Raw genomic sequence first — 16,447 nt, 5'->3', positions numbered from 1 at the left:
TTAAATGAGGGTGTGCCTGAAATCGAGGAAGCCATGCCAGTGACCCGGGGATGGAGTTGGGGATGGGGGAGGAGATAGAAAAACGAGCAGGATTTAAAGACCAATTAGGGCCGGATGCGGTGGCTCATGCCTGTAATCCCAGCACTTTGGGAGGCTGAGGCGGACGGATCACCTGAGGTCAGGAGTTCGAGACCAGCCTGGCCAACACGGTGAAACCCCGCCTCTACTAAAAATACAAAACAGGTTGGGCGCGGTGGCTCACGCCTGTAATCCCAACACTTTGGGAGGCCGAGGCGGGCGGATCATGAGGTCAGGAGATCAAGACTATCCTGGCTAACACGGTGAAACCCTGTCTCTACTGAAAATACAAAAAATTAGCCGGGCGTGGTGGCGGGCGCCTGTAGTCCCAGCTGCTCGGGAGGCTGAGGCAGAAGAGTGGCGTGAACCCAGGAGGCGGAGCTTGCAGTGAGCCGAGATCGTACCACTGCACTCCAGCCTGAGAGACAGAGCAAGACTCAGTCTCAAAACAAAAACGAAAACAAAAATAAAAACAAAAAACAAAAAAAAAACTAACCATTAGCTGTGGCACACACCTGTGGTCCCAGCTACTCGGGAGGCTGAGGCATGAGAATTGCTTGAACCTGGAGGCGGAGGTTGCAGTGAGTGGAGATTGCACCACTGTGCTCCAGCCTGGGTTACAGAGTGAGACTCTGTGCCAACAAATAAATAAATAAATAAATAAATAAGGTCAATTAGATACCGGGTAGGGGTATGGGGTGTGAATTAGAGGTAGAAATCACAAGTGAACAGAGCTGAAATTCCCAGCCCAGGCATTGAGGGACCTCAAACCTGAATCATGTTGCATTTCTGTCTGCAAACCCAGTCCCCAAAGCTCCCAGAACTTTGCAAACATTCATTCATGTTTGCTGAGTGAATAAGTAAGAGAGGGAAGGAGGGAGGGAAAGAGGAAGTCAAGGGCCAGGGAAGGGGTAAGGCAGGACCGGGAGGCCACAGGGAGACGGGTTCCAGGTGGATTCCTGGAGCAACCCACAGGACTGCCTCAGAACGGCCCCTGGCCCCCTCTAGTGGACCTTCCCTCTCGTCCCCCAGGAGCGAGGACAGTGCTGGCAAGAATGAGAAGAGTGACAAGAGTACCAGCGTGAAGCGCAGGCTGAGCTGCCTCCGCAGTCGAGTGACCAGACAGAAGGAGAAGGTCAGGGGAGCTGAGCCACGGGGGTCCCCCCTCTGCCTTCCCCAGCTTGGCATGCTGCCCTTAACCCGGGAGCCCTGTGACTGGGGCTGGCGGTGTGCTGCGTACACAGTACCTAAGAGGGCCAGCCCCTGCAGAGGGCATCCTGAGACCTGCCTCTGTCCCATCCAGGGGAAGAGCCTGGCACATCTAAAGGACAAGGGCCAGGATGCACGAGAGAGGCGGGAGTGTGTCAATGGGCACCAGCTCGTGCAAGGGACCTTCTCCAGCCCCTCCAGCTGCCCCCTGTGTGGCAAACCCTTCTTGAGCTCGGGTAAGTCTGGTGGCCCAATCCATCCTCCTGGAGGGCAGTCACCTTCTCTTCTTCACGTCCTTTCAATCATACTTCTGGGTTCTCTTGATGTGTGCATCCTCCTTCTGTTTTGCCCTCTCCTTGGTGGCTCCCTGGAAAGAACCAGGGATGGCTGCCTGGGCACAGGGTCCCTTGGGCTAACTCAGGACTGGCAACAGTCCCTTTAAGTCCCAGCTTTTGACATTGTGGGACTCCTCCTGCAGCATCTGGACTTCAGCCATGGATGGGTTTGCTAGGGCTGTCATGACAAAGCACCACTTACCAGGTGGCTTAACCATCAGAGATATATTCCCTTGCAGTTCTGGAGGCTTAAAGTCTAAGATCAAGGGCTGAGCTTCATATGAAGGTGCCAGGAAATGATCCGTTCCAGGCATCTCTCCTGGCTTCATCCCTTAGCATCACGTGGCCCTGCCTGTATCCCAATTTCCCCTTTCTATAAGGATACCAGTCACATTGAATTAGGGGCCCACCAGACTCCAGTGTGGCCTCATCTTAGCTTATTTACATTAGCAAAGACTCTATTTACAAATAAGGTCACATCCTAAAGGACAGAAGTGGGGGAGTAGGATTGCAACATATGAATTTGATGGTGGGGAGGCATACCATTTTATCCATAACAGGTCATTTTCTGCTTCCTGGGGCTCTTGGTGGTTATGGGGTTGGGAGGGGAAGAGTCTCTACTCAAGAAAGAGTACTGGATTCAAGAGACTCCCAGAAAGAGATGGCTCTGGTCATCGCTGGGATTTAGAACTCAGTCTTTTTGCAAATAAGCTCCACTTTGAAGGGAATGAAGAAGAGGAGGTGGTGGCGATTGCGTGTTAGAAAAGATGCGTGCGCTGTTTGTAGCAAGAATCCAAACCGCCGTCTGTGGCTGGCAGAACTCAGGCTAGTTCACAGTTTCTGGACCTTAGCGCTGTCAACATTTGGGTCCAGGTAATTCTTTGTTCTAAGGGGCTATCCTGTGCATTGTAGGATATTAAGTAGCATCCCTGGCACCTGTCCTCTAAATGCCAGTAGTAACCACCTCCTGCCTCCAGTTGCAACAGCCAAAAATGTCTCCAGCCATGGCCAAAAGTCTCCTGGGGGGCAGAATTGCCTCCAGACGGGAATCAACGGGTGAATGAGATGGGCAAGCAGATCCTAGATAGGCTTAGACCATGCAGTGAGAGCAACATCTCCACCCCGGGGCAAGTGCTTCTGAGCAACCTGACCGCAGGCTTTGCATTTGTTGGCTTTACCTGCTCCAGGCACGGGAATTTTCCTTCTTTCTCGTTTCCCTCTCTTTCGGCAGTGCCGTTGCTGGCCATGGGGCTGGGCGTGGCTGTTGGTGGTCAGTGGTGTCAAGGCTGTTCCTCTTTGAGCTTTTCCTTTGTTAGGCAATCCCCAGAGCCGTACTCAGCCGAGGCTGGCGTGGGCTTTTTGCAAAATCTTTTTTTTTTTTTTTTTTTTTTTTTTGCGCGACAGGATTTCACTCTGTTGCCCAGGCTGAAGTGCAATGGTGTGATCTCAGCACACTGCAGCCTCTGCCTCCTGGGCTCAAGCAATCCTCCCACTTCCTCCTCCCGAGTAGCTGGGTCTACAGGTGTGCACCACCGTGCTTGGCTAATTTTTTAACTTATTTTTGTAGAGACAAGGTCTCACTCTATTGCCCAGGCTGCTTTCAAACTCCTAGACTCAAGCGATCCTCCTGCCTCAGCCTCCCAAAGTGCTGGAATTACAGGTGTGAGTCACCCCACCGTGCCCAGCCTTTGCCAAATCTTCAGTGCAGCAACAAAGTCGGCGTGTTGAAGTCCTTAATCTGGGACAGCAGGTGACTCCCTCTTTTCCCTGACACCTTGTTCTCTTCTGCAGCGCGTGAGGTGTGCTCAATCTATCTTAGGCATCAGATGCAAGGGGCAGGTAGGAGGTTGGAAGTTGGGTGAGTAAAGCCAGAGATCTAGAACCAAGGCTGCACAGAGCAGGTTCTGGGAGCCTGCTCTTGGGTGCCCTTGCTTGAACAGCTCCAGGTTGAGCTGAACCAGGCACTTCCTTCTATGATTGCTGGTTCACTATCATTCTCCATTTGTTTCTGTTCCTGCTTTCGCTTTGCTTCTCAGAAAAATCCTGAGGTCTTTAAACTCTGATTTGGGGTCATCCAAGGTCTTGTATGTCCATGTGGCCCATGACTTAGATCATCACTGTCATCTGGAAACTTCATTATTATTATTATTATTATTTTGAGATGGAGTCCCACTCTGTCACCCAGGTTGGAGTGCAGTGGCACGATCATAGTTCACTGCAAATTTCACCTCACAGGTTCAAGTGATTCTCCTGCTCCAGCCTCCTGAGTAGCTGGGATTACAGGCACCCACCACCATGCCCAGCTAATTTTTGTATTTTTAGTAGAAACAGGGTTTCACCATGTTGGTCAGGCTGGTCTCGAACTCCTGACCTCAAGTAATTTGCCTGCCTTGGCCTGCCAAAGTGCTGGGATTACAGGTGTGAGCCACCGTACCTGGCCTATCACCTGGGAACTTTTAAAAATTTTATTGTTATTTTAGAGACAGAATCTCTCTCTCTCTCTCTCTCTCTCTCTCTCTCTCTCTCTCTCTCTCTCTCTCTGCCCCAGGCTGGAGTGCAGTGGTGTGATCATAGCTCAATGCAGCCTTGAAATCCCTGGCTTAAGCAATCCTCCCATCTCAGCCTCCCAAATAGCTGGGACCACAAGTATATATAACCACATCCTACTAATTTTTAATTTTTTGGGTCTGTTTGTAGAGACGGGGTCTTGCTATGTTGCCCACGCTGGTCTCAAACTCCTGAGCTCAAGTGATCCTCCTGCCTCAGCCTCCCAAAGTGCTGGGATTATAGGCATGAGCCACCATGGCTGGCCCACCTGGGACTTTTTTTTTTAAAATTATTTATGTATTTATTTCTTTTGAGACGGAGTCTTGCTCTGTCGCCCAGGCTGGAGTGCAGTGGCACGATCTCGGCTCACTGCAAGCTCCGCCTCCCCGGTTCACGCCATTCTCCTGCCTCAGCCCCCTGAGTAGTTGGGACTACAGGCGCCTGCCACCACGCCTGGCTAATTTTTTGTATTTTTAGTAGAGACTGGGCTTCACCATGTTAGCCAGGATGGTCTCGATCTCCTGACCTCGTGATCTGCCCGCCTCGGCCTCCCAAAGTGCTGTGATTACCGGTGTGAGCCACCACTCCCAGCCTTTTTTTTTTTTTTTTTTTTTTTTTTAAGATAGGGTCTGGCTCTGTCACCCACACCAAAGTGCAGTGGTGCAATCTCACTTTACTGCAACCTCTGCCTCCCAGGCTTAAGTGATCCTCCCACCTCAGCCTCCCAAAGTGCTGGGATGACAGGTATCCGCCACTGCACCTGGCCCACCTGGGAACTTTTGATACCAAATCCCAGGTCCCATCTCAGATGGACTGAAACAGAATCTGCATTTTAACAAGAACCCGGAGTGATTTGTACGCCGTTAGTTGGCTCATTGCTGCTGCAAACTCAACACTATTGACCTATTTGGGGCCCAGTCACTTTCTATCATGGGGGCCTCTCCTGTACATTGCAGGATGTTGGCTACCATCCCTGGCCTTTGGACCCACTCAATGCCAATAGCAACCCCCTCTCTCTGTCTCCAGTTGGGACAACCAAAAGTATTTCCTGGCTGGGTGCAGTGGCTCACGCCTGTAATCCTAGCACATTGGGAGGCCGAGGTGGGCGGATCACTTGAGGTCAGGAGTTCAAGACCAGCCTGGCCAACATGGTGAAACTCATATCTACTAAAAATACAAAAATGTGCCGGGCGTGGTGGCACATGCCTGTAATCCCAGGTATTCAGAGGCTGACTCAGGAGAATCGTGTGAACTTGGGAGGCGGAGGTTGCAGTGAGGTGAGATCGTGCGCCTGCATTCCAGCCCAGGCAATAAGAACAAAACTCCGTCTCAAAAAAAAAAAAAAAAAAAAAAAAAAAAAAAAAGCTGGGCATGGTGGTGCATGCCTGTAGTCCAAGCTACACCGGAGGCTGAAGTGGGAGGATTGCTTGAGCCTGGGAGGCGGAGATTGCAGTGAGCTGAGATTGCACCGCTGCACTCCAGCCTGGGTGACAGAGGGAAGACTCTGTCTCAAAAAAAACAAGACAAAGGAAAAATATGAAGTTGGAAAAGGAGACAGAGTGATTACACAGTTTGTCAACCTCAGCACTACTGACATTTGGGGCTGTTGTGTGGGGCCGCCCTGTGCCTGGGAGGAGGTTGAACAGCATCCATGGCCTTCACCCACTTGGTGGCAGGAGCACCCCTAGCTATGATGACCAAGTTGCTGAGTGTCCTCTAGTGGCAAGGTAGGAAATGCAGTCACCCCCAGGTGAGGACCACGGCTCTCCCTTAAGTGTCCAGGGATAGCCTCTCCGAATTGGTGACGTTGGAATCCAGATGTGGAGGAAGTGGGAAAAGGGCCCTGTGGATATGTAGGGAAGAGTATTCCAGGTCGTAGGTGCAAAGGTCCTGGGGCAGGAATGTGCCCCAGGCAGCAGACAGGCCAGTGTGCTTGAAGTGGAGGTAGAAGAGGTCTGTCGGAACCTGCTGCAGGTCACACAAACGTGCATGCCTGCCCCCACCTGAGGCATTGCTCAGAGGACCCTGTCACTTGTCACTTGATGGCTGGGCTTGCTGTCTGCAAATCCAGCTTCCACCTAGACTCTTCTCAGGGAAGGCAGGCTTCAGTGGCCCCTCTTTGAGCCCGGAATTTGCCATTGCTGCTTGGGATCCCTTCTGCACTGGGGGAGCTGCAAAGACAATTCCTGCCTTCTAGCTGGGAATTCGGGCGGGACAGCCTCTGGCACCCGCGTAGGAGCTTTCAGACCCCCTGGAGTTGTATGCCACATCTGCTGTGTCCCTGCATTTTTCCGGAGGAGGTGAGCATCCAGGGTTTTCATCAGATCTCCAAATAGAACACGTGACCTCGGAAAAGGTTGGCAACAATTTACTAAGTCAGGGACTGGCACACTGCAGTCCATCACCTGTTTTTTTGTTTTTTTGAGTTTTTTTGTTTGTTTGTATACACTGAAAGCTAAGAATAGTGTGGGTTTTTTACATTTGTAAGTAGTTGAAAACAAATATTTGGTGACACACAACCATTCTATGAAATTTGCATTTTACAGTCTGCAAATAAGCTTTTGTTGCAGGACAGCTCTCCTGTTCATTTATGTATCATCTTCGGTTGTTTCCAAGCTACATCTTTGTTTTTTGTTTTGTTTTGTTCTGAGACAGAATCTCGCTCTGTCGCCCACACTGGAGTGCAGTGGCACGATGTCGGCTCACTGGAGCCTCTACCTCCCAGGTTCAAGCAATTCTCATGCCCCAGCCTCCCGAGTGGCTGGGATTACAGGTGCCTGCCACCACGCCTGGCTAATTTTTTTCAGTAGAGATGGGGTTTCACCGTGTTGGCCAGGCTGGTCTCAAACTCCTGACCTCAAGTGATCCACCCACTTCCGCCTCCCAAAGTGCTGGGATTATAGGCATGAGCCACCATGTCTGGCTCAAGCTACACTTTTGGTTGGCAGAGTTGAGTTTGCAGCATTACAGAGCAAGTTTGCCAACCCCTGAATGAGGTTATCTGGTAGCAAGCAAGGCGAGTAGCTTATCAGGTCCTGCAAATCAATAAACCCCTTGCAAAAATGACCTTGAGTGATGAGAGTTCCAACCGTATCTAATTTCCTGAATGTCACTTTATAATCATAAAAGACTGTGCACAAATAATAACAATGGTTAGCATTACCGTTTGCAGCACTTACACTATTGCAAACACTGTAAGTGCTTTAGTTTGTTTTTACTTAGATATTTATTTTTTTTATAGAGACAGGGTCTTGCTATGTTGTCCAGGCTAGTCTCGAATTCCTGCCTTCAGGTGATCCTCCCGCCTATGCCTCCCAAAGTGCTGGGATTACTGGTATGAACTACCGAGCCCGGTCTGTAAGTGCTCTAAACCGATTTCCTCATTCAGCTTTGTAACTCTATAGACACTAGCACTTTCTCTCTTTCACAGATGAGGAAACTGAGGCCCGAAGAAGTTAAGTTTTTGCTCAAGTCAGGATTTGAACTCACAGCCTGAGCCCCTGATCACCAGTCCATTACCACATGATGCCCTTTGATTTTGATTTTATTTATTTATTTGTTTGTTTCTAGACAGAGTCTTGCTCTGTCACCCAGGCTGGAGGGCAGTGGTGCCATCCCGGCTCACTGCAACTTCCTCCTCCCAGGTTCAAGCCATTCTCCTGCCTCAGCCTCCCAAGCAGCTGGGATTGCAGGCATGTGCCACCATACCCGGCTACTTTTTGTATTTTTAGTAGAGACGGGGTTTCACCATGTTGGCTAGGCTGGTCTCAAACTCCTGACCTCAGGTGATCCACCCGCTTCAGCCTCCCAAAGTGCTGGGATTATAGGCGTGAGCCACCGCGCCCGACCTGCCCTTTGATTTTTTAAAAAATATATTTTTAATTTTATATTTATAGGAAAGTACAAAGAAAGCAGAGACAGTCCCCTTAAGCCCTCTTCCCCATCTTCTCATGTTATTTTTAATTTTTTTGAGACAGAGTCTCACTCTGTTGCCCAGGCTGGAGTGCAGTAGGATGATCACAGCTCACTGCAGCCTCGACTTCCTGAGTTTGCGAGATCCTCCCACCACAGCCTCCCAAGTAGCAGGGACTACAATCTTATACCACCAAATCTAGCTAATTTTTTTTTTTTAATGAGACTGGGTCTCGCTCTGTTGCCCACACTGGAGTGCAGTGGTGTGATCTTGGCTGACTGCAACCTCCACCTCCTGGGCTCAAGCAATTCTCTCACCCCAATCTCCCAAGTAGCTGGGACTGGAGGCGCATGCCATCACACCAGGATAATTTATTTATTTTTTATTTTTATTTTTGTAGAAACAGGGTTTTGTCATGTTGCCCGAGCTGGTCTTGAACTCCTGGGTTCAAGCGATCCACTCACCTCAGCCTCCCAAAGTGCTGGGATTACATATGTGAGCCATTGCATCCACCCGACATTATTTTTATTTATTTATTTATTTTATTTTATTTTATTTTTTTTGAGATGGAATCTCACTCTGTCATCCAGGCTGGAGTGCAGTGGTGCCATCTCAGCTCACTGCAACCTCCGCCTCCCAGGTTCAACGATTCTCCTGCCTCAGTCTCCCAAGTAGCTGGGATGACAGGCGTGCACCAGCATGCCTGGCTAATTTTTGTATGTTTAGTAGAGATGGGGTTTCACCATGTTGGCCAGGCTGGTGACGAACTCCTGACCTCAAGCGATCCGCCCTCCTCGGCCTCCCCAGGTGCTGGGATGACAAGTGTGAGCCACCGCGCCTGCTTTACATCATCTTGAATCATCCCCTCTCCCTAATGTCTCTGGCCTGTGAGGGTCTCTCCATCTTACCTTACTGCTTATGACTGTGACAGTCTTGAGAAGTACTAGCCAGGTATCTGGTACACAGTCTCCCAATCTGGGTTTGTCTGATATTTTATTAGAATGAGCCAGGGGTTGTGGTTTTTTAGAACTCTCCTGTCTCATCAAATCAGGAGGTCCATGCTATCCGCAGGACGTCCCTGGAGATGTCAAGCTTAATCATTGTGAAGGTAACGTCTCCAAAAGTAACTGCTTTTCAGTTTCCCTACTCTATTCTTTGGAAGCAAGTCATGACATCCATCCCACTCTCAGGGTGGTGGGAATTAAGTTCTTTCTCCTACAGACATCATTTGATTTTGATTTGCAGGACAACTCTTTGAGTTCAAGAAAGATTTGAGTTTGTGTGAAAGAAATGATATAGGGCTGGGTGCAGAAGCTCACGCCTGCAATCTCAGCGCTTTGGGAGGCTGAGGCAGGAGGATCCCTTGAGCTCAGGAGTCTGGGCAATATAGTGAGACCCTTGTCTCTACAACAAAAATGTTAAAAATTTAGCCAGGTGTGGTGGCACTCGCCTATAATCCTAGCTACTCGGGAGGCTGAGGTGGGAGCGTTGCTTGAGCCCAGGTGTTCAAGGCTACCATGAGCTATGATCGGCCACTGCGCTTTAGCCTGGGCCACAGAGCAAGACCCTGTCCCTAAAAAGAAAAAAGAAATAATGTGGGTAAAGGCCGGATGTGGTGGCTCATGCCTGTAATCCTAGCACTTTGGGATACTAAGGCAGGAGGATGACTTGAGGTCAGGAGTTTGAGACCAGCCTGGCCAACATGGTGAGACCCCATCTCCATTAAAAACACAAAACAATTAGTGGGGTGTGGTGGCGCACGCCTGTAATCACAGCTACTCAGGAGGCTGAGGTGGGAGGATCCCTTGAACCCGAGAGGTGGAGGTTGCAGTGAGCCAAGATTGCACCACTGCACTGCAGACTGGGCGACAGAGTGAGACTCCGTCTCAAAAAAAGAAAGAGAGAGAGAGAGAGAGAGAAGAGAGAGAAAGAAAGAAAGAAAGAAAGAAAGAAAAGAAAGAAAGAAAGACGATGTGGGTAGCACTTAGCATGATGGCATGATATCTGGCACATACGGGCAACGGTATCTTGTATCATCATCATCCTCCTCTTCATTTTTTTGTTATTGTCATAGAAAGCCTTTTAGCCAATAAGAGGCAAAGCTAGCATTTAAATCATAGACCCTTGCCTCTGCAAAGCTGCAAAAATAAATAAAAATAATAATAAAACACAGACCCAGCCAGGTATGGTGGCTCACGCCTGTAATCCTAGCACTTTGGGAGGCTGAGGAGGGAAGATCACGAGGTCAAGTGATCGAGACCATCCTGGCCAACATGGTGAAAGCCTGTCTCTCCTAAAAATACAAACATTAGCTGGGCATGGTGGTGCCTGCCTGTAGTCCCAGCTACTCGGGAGACTGAGGCAGGAGAATCACTTGAACCCGGGAAGCAGAGGTTGCAGTGAGCTGAGATCACGCCACTGCACTCCAACCCGTTGACAGACTAAGACTCTGTCTCAAAAAAATAATTTAAAAAATCACAGACCCTAACCCCGTTCTCTGACCGCAAACCCCTCCCCACCTGTGTCAGGAGGCATGCAGGGGCCAGAACACCCGTGTCTCATTCCCAGCAGACTGAGAAAGGTCCTCCCAAGGTAGGCCAGGGTAGGCCAAGGTAGGCCTCCCCACAGGCCTACCTGCTTTTAAAGATATTCAAAGCCAGACGTGACAGTCTCTCCCATGGAGGAAACAGCCTCACAGCAAGTTAAACAAACAGAACAGAGAATGAGTCACACTCCAGGTAATTAGAGAAGGTGGGCCTCTATGATAAAGTCGGGATGCTTTTCAGAGAACAGACACCACGCCGGACAGTCCTGTTCCTAGCCTTGACCTTTGAGGTTCTTTATGATTTGACCCCACCTATCCCTCCATGCTTCTCTCCCACTACTCAGGCTCCCCAGACTCCACGGCCCAGCCACCCTGAAGTCTCATGGCTGTTCATACACATCACCTGTGCCTTGCTCATCCGGCGCTGTTCCTGGAACTCCCTCTCCCACCTAACTCTTACTCATTCTTTTAAGACAAAGCCCAGGCCCACTTCCTCCAGGAAGTCGGAATTAGGCTGGATGAGTGTCTGAATGTCTCTTAGGCCAGTTGCTCTCAGTCAAGGAAACATCTGGAGGCATTTTTTTCAGGACCAGGGGAGCCACTGGCATCTAGGAGGTAGAGACCAGGGATGCTGCTCAACACCCTCCAGTGCATAGGAGACCACCCCTGCCACCACCACCGAGAATTATCCAGCCCTAATTGTCGAAAGTGCCAAGACTGAGAAAACCCTGCTGTGGGCCTAAGCTTGTTGCATCTCCTTAGCTCTTAGAGCCCCCGATGCTTTATGATAAAGACTCATAAATGAGGCTGGGTGTGGTGGCGCACACCTGTAATCCCAGCATTTTGGGAGGCTGAGGCAGGCAGACCACCTAAGGTCAGGAGTTCAAGACCAGCCTGGCCAACATGGTAAAACCCTATCTCTACAAAAAATACAAAAATTAGCCAGGTGTGGTGGTGGGCACCTGTAATCCCAGCTACTCGGGAGGCTGAGGCGGGAGAATTGCTTGAACCTGGGAGGCAGAGTTTGCAGTGAGCCAAGATCATGCCACTGAACTCTAGTCTGGGCAACAGAGTGAGACTCTGTCATCTCAAAAACAAAACAAAATTAAAAAAAAAAAAAAAAGAGACTCATAAATGCAGAATGGTTGGATGGATAAAAGAAAGACAAGAGATGCCTCTCCTTCCTGATTATCTCCCACCTGAAGTTTCCTATAACCAAGATCGCTATAGAAATAAGGTTTATGGGCAGATGCAGTGGCTTACGCCTGTAATCCCAACACTTTGGGAGGCCGGGGTGGGAGGATCACTTAAGGCCAGGAGCTCAAGACCAGCCTGGCCAACATGGTGAAACCCTGACTCTACTAAAAAAAGTATATATATATACAAAAATTTGCCAGGCTTGGTCATGCACACCTGTAGTCTCAGCTACTTGGGAGGCTGAGGCAGGAGAATCACTTGAACCCAGGAGGTGGAGGCTGCAGTGAGCCAAGATGGTGCCACTGCACAGCAGCCTGGGTGACAGAGGCTCCGTCTCAAGAAAAAAACAGAAAAAAGAAAGAAAGGAAGGAAGGAAGGAAAAGAGAAAGAGAAAGAAAGAAATAAGGTTCAAAGGCCAGGCACGATGGCTCACGCCTACAGTCCCAGCATCTTAGGAGGCCCAGGCAGGGAGATCACTTGAGCCCAGGAGTTCAAGACCAACCTAGGCGAAACCCTATCTCTACAAAAAATACAAAAAAAGTAGCCAGGTGTGGTGGTGCATGCCTGTGGTCCCAGCTACTTGGGAAGCTGAGTTGGGAGGATGACTTGAGCCCAGGAGATGGAAGCTGCAATGAGCTATGATTGTGCCACTGCACTTCCAGCCTGCGTGACAGAGTGAGATCCTGTCTCAAAAAAAAAAAAAAAAGAAAAAAAAAAAAGAAAAATATAAGGTTCATGGCCCTAAGTGCAAAAGTCATAGCTACTCAGAGAAGAAACAGCTGCTCGTCCATTGAGCCCTCATAAACTCCCGTGTTAGGGTTTCTGATCTCAGCTGCAGTAGGGTGTCTGACGAATTATGTCTTGCATTTCTGGGCCATCCAATTCCCTGAACATGCTCCCTTCCTCTGGACCATGAAGGTTGGACTTAAATTGAAGGCTGGTCCATTTGGGGATGCCACCGCCCAGCTTCTCAACTGGGGGACTCTCAACAACATATTGTGCATGTTTTGAAGTGATTTGGTTTGGGGAAATCTTTTTTTCTAAAATAGAGACTGGGTCATGCTAGGTTTCCCAGCCTGGTCTCCTGGACTCAAGAGATCCTCCCTCCTCGGACTCCCAAAGTGTTACGATTACAGGCATGAGCCATATTGCCTGGCCAGGAGGAGATCTTCTGGGCCTGGCTGACCAGCCAACCTTGGTGAGAGCTGCTCTGCTAGACTCCTGGTTACTGTTCAACTGCCTCCCCTGTGGCGGGGACTTGGATTAGACAGGCAACCTCAAGGCTGAGGTGTCTGATGGCAATTGAGAGGCTTCTGGTGCTGGGGGAAGCATCTGACCTGTCCCCATCTGCCAAATAGCAGCTGTGTGGAAGTGGATGGGGGAGGGTATGGTACGTTTTTCAGACTCTCAGCGCCCGTTTGAGGGTATCTGACAGCGTCTGTACTGGGATTATCTAGTATGTGTTTGGGGGTATCTGCTGGACCTACGTGGAGTGTCTGACATATTTGGGGGTTACCTGGAAACCTGTTTTGGGTATCTGATGGCACCTGCCTGGGTGTCTGTGTTTAGGCGATCTGATGGTATGTATGCTGGGGTGTCTGAGACCACTGGAGATGGGTGATTTTATGATTCATTTTTCCCAGACCAGCCTTTCTGAAGTCTAAGCTGCCTCTTTTCTGTTGTTGTTGTTTTGAGACAGGGTCTCACTCTGTTGCCCAGGCTGGAGTGCAGTGGTGTGATCATAGCTCAATGCAGCCTGGACCTCCCAAGCTCAAGTCATCCTCCCACTTCAGCTTCTGGAGGGGTTGGGACCACAAGCAGGTGCCTCCATGCCCTGCTCATTTTAAAAAATGTTTTGTAGAGATGGGGTCTTGCTATGTTGCCCAGACTGGTGGTCCTGAATTCCTGGGCTGAAGTGATCCTCCCGCCACTCCCTGATGCTGCTGCTTTTTCTCAGGTGACAGACCCTGCCCTCTCCATTTCTTGGACTCTCCCCGCTAAGAATCGCTACCACCGGGGTGCCCCGCTTAGGTACCTCCAATCCTAGCAAGCCCCTAGGAGCCCACTGACAACCCTTCCAGGCATCCTTTGATTCTTCCAAAACACCCCCAGCTCCACTGTTCTCCCTTCTCCCTTGGGGTCCCCCCAACCCCGCTGTCCTCCCTCAGGGTCCCCCTAACTGTGCTGTACCCCCCTTGAAATCCCCCAACCCGCTGTCCTCCTCAGGACTCCCTCTCCAGCCCCGCTAATCACCCAGGCTTCCGTTAACCCCACAAAACGCCCACCTAACCCTGCTGCTCTCCCTCCGGATCCCCGCAACCCAGCTGTCCCCTCAGAGCCCCCGGCCCTACTGATAGCCAGGCTCGCATTGATCTCCTTCAAAAAGCCCCCCAACCCCGCTGACCTGCCCCTCAAAAGTCGCCCTTATCCTCGCTGCGAGCACCCTCCCACTTCGGTGCCCGCACCCAGCTCAAGGCCGAGCCGACGACCCTCCCCGCGGCTCGGGGAGCAGCAGCCCCAGATACCGGGGAGCGCCCCGCCCTCGAGGCCACGCCTCCTTCCGGGTCACGCCCTCTGCCCCGCCTCCGAGGCGGGTCGCGCATGCGCCACTCTCCTTGCGCGGCTTCCCGCTTCCGGCTCCCAGCTGCTGGTGACTGTGGCTCCGCGGAGGCCGGAGGGAGGTCGGGCGGAGGCGTCCGAGGCGGCTGCGAGAGTGGCAGAGGAGCTGGCGGAGAGCAGCCTGCGGGCGATCGGGCCGAGGTGAGGGCGGCGGCGGCGGGGCGGTCACTAGGAAAACGGGGCTCAGGAGGGGGCCCTCGCTCTTTTCAAGGGGTGGCCTGGGGCGCGGGACCCCCGGGGCTGCCTCGGGCCTCCCGCCGGCTCTTGGGGGACTCCTCCAGGCAGGCGAACGGGTGCTGGCGTGCAGGCTGCTCCTTCAATGCGTGGAGGCTCTAGGCGGCGATTGCAGGGTGCACAGGTGCAGACGATGCCCGCCGGCTCCGTCCGAGCCACAGCCAGTTCTGGGGTGCTGCAACTTACCCTCCTCCAGGAGAGGAGAGGAGGGGTCACTCGGGCCCCAGCCTCTGCTCCTCGTTCAGGAGCGCCCGGGGCAGGACCAGGGATGGCATGGAACCCACCACAGTACCCAGCACCGTCGTGTTTCAGGCCTCCCGGAGCAGACAGCCCTCCCTGGCAGGGAGCGTTTGGGTGTAAAACAATGAGAACTATCTGTGCCTTGGGTTTTAGTTTCTTGTGGAAGAACTCAGCTGGTGCTTTCATTGCGGACGGGAGCGAGAAGCTTTCCCCTGGTCCTTGTATGTTTCCTTTTGTTTTACGTTTTAAAATTTCAACTTTTATTTTAGATTGAGGGGGTACATGTACGGGTTTGTTACCTGGATATATTGCGTGATGCTGAGGTTTGGGGTGCGACTGATCTCGTCACCCAGGTACTGAGCATAGTACCCAATAGTTAGTGTTTCAACCCTTGCCCTCCTTCCCTCCCCGCTCTGGTGGAGCCCGGTTTCTGTTGCCTTCTTTGTGTCCATGAGTTCCCAAGGTTTAGCTCCACTTACAAGTGGGAAAGTGCAGTATTTGGTTTTCTGTTCCTGCGTTAATTCGACTAGTGCTTGAGTGTTTTGCTGTAGCTATCTGCCCCTTATCTCTTGCTCTGTTGAGATTAAAGCCTGGACCACAGGGTTAAAAAACATTCTTAAAGTTCTACCATAGAAGCAAAGCGGCCAACACAGCGTTTGCCCCTTTGCCTTGTTTTCGTGGAGATGAAACTCCAGCCAGTAGCTTTGAAGGGCCCCATTCTCTTCCCACTGACCAGAGAGCGAGTTCAGGACAATGTAGACAGCCCAGTGGCCAAGGGATGAGCTTTGCAGGTGTCTGGGTGAATGATTAATTCTCCACCTGTAAGAAGTGTCAGGAGCGGCCGGGCGCGGTGGCTTAAGCCTATAATCCCAGCACTTTGGGAGGCCAAGGCGGATGAATCACCAGGTCAAGAGATCGAGACCATCCTGGCAAACATGGTGAAACCCCGTCTCTACTAAAATACAAAAATTAGCCCGGCATGGTGGTGGGCACCTGTAGTCACAGCTACTCTGGAGGCTGAGGCAGGGGAATCACTTGAACTCGGAAGGCGGAGGTTGCAGTGAGTCGCGATGGGGCCACTGTACTCCAGCCTGGCGACAGAGCAAGACTCCGTCTACAAAAAAAAAAAAGAAAAAAAAATGAAGTGTCAGGAGCACAGGCTTGAGGTCAGATCCGAGCTGGGTTCTGGTCCCAGTTGTACCACGTGTTAGCCGTGTAACTTCACTAAGTTTCCGTCTTCCCATCTTTAAGAATGGGAGTATGGATTGGTTGGGGTTTCTATGCGATAATCTGTTTAAGGTGCATCACAGAAGTGTCTGGCATATGGCAAACTTTCCATCAGTGTTCTACACCATTTGCCTACGTGAATGCTGCCAGGCTTGGATGTTTGGGTTAACATTCCCAATATAAAGAGTTTGGAAAATTTGAGCATCTCGGATGTTGTTTGGAACGGGTCAGGGTTTACACTTTGTCAGTAGTTTGCTATTTTCTGCAGGTCAACAGGCCTTTCTGAGAAAAGAAAAAAAAAAT

The 16,447-nt window shown here is 50.9% G+C and overlaps 1 protein-coding gene across 1 annotated transcript in view; it reads left to right on the top strand.

The window, feature by feature from the left end:
* The window catches only part of ARHGEF18 (Rho/Rac guanine nucleotide exchange factor 18), a 115,649-nt gene that overhangs the window by 20,748 nt on the left and 78,454 nt on the right, over positions 1-16,447 (top strand). Inside the window, 2 exon segments of the mRNA XM_073017041.1 lie at positions 1,111-1,213; positions 1,382-1,523. Of these exon segments, the coding sequence (XP_072873142.1) occupies positions 1,111-1,213; positions 1,382-1,523 (245 nt within the window).

The sequence above is a fragment of the Chlorocebus sabaeus genome, chromosome 6 (assembly GCF_047675955.1).
Source record: "Chlorocebus sabaeus isolate Y175 chromosome 6, mChlSab1.0.hap1, whole genome shotgun sequence".
Lineage (NCBI taxonomy): Eukaryota > Metazoa > Chordata > Mammalia > Primates > Cercopithecidae > Chlorocebus > Chlorocebus sabaeus.
Note: the sequence above shows the minus strand (reverse complement) of the source record. Positions and strands in the feature narration are given on the sequence as shown.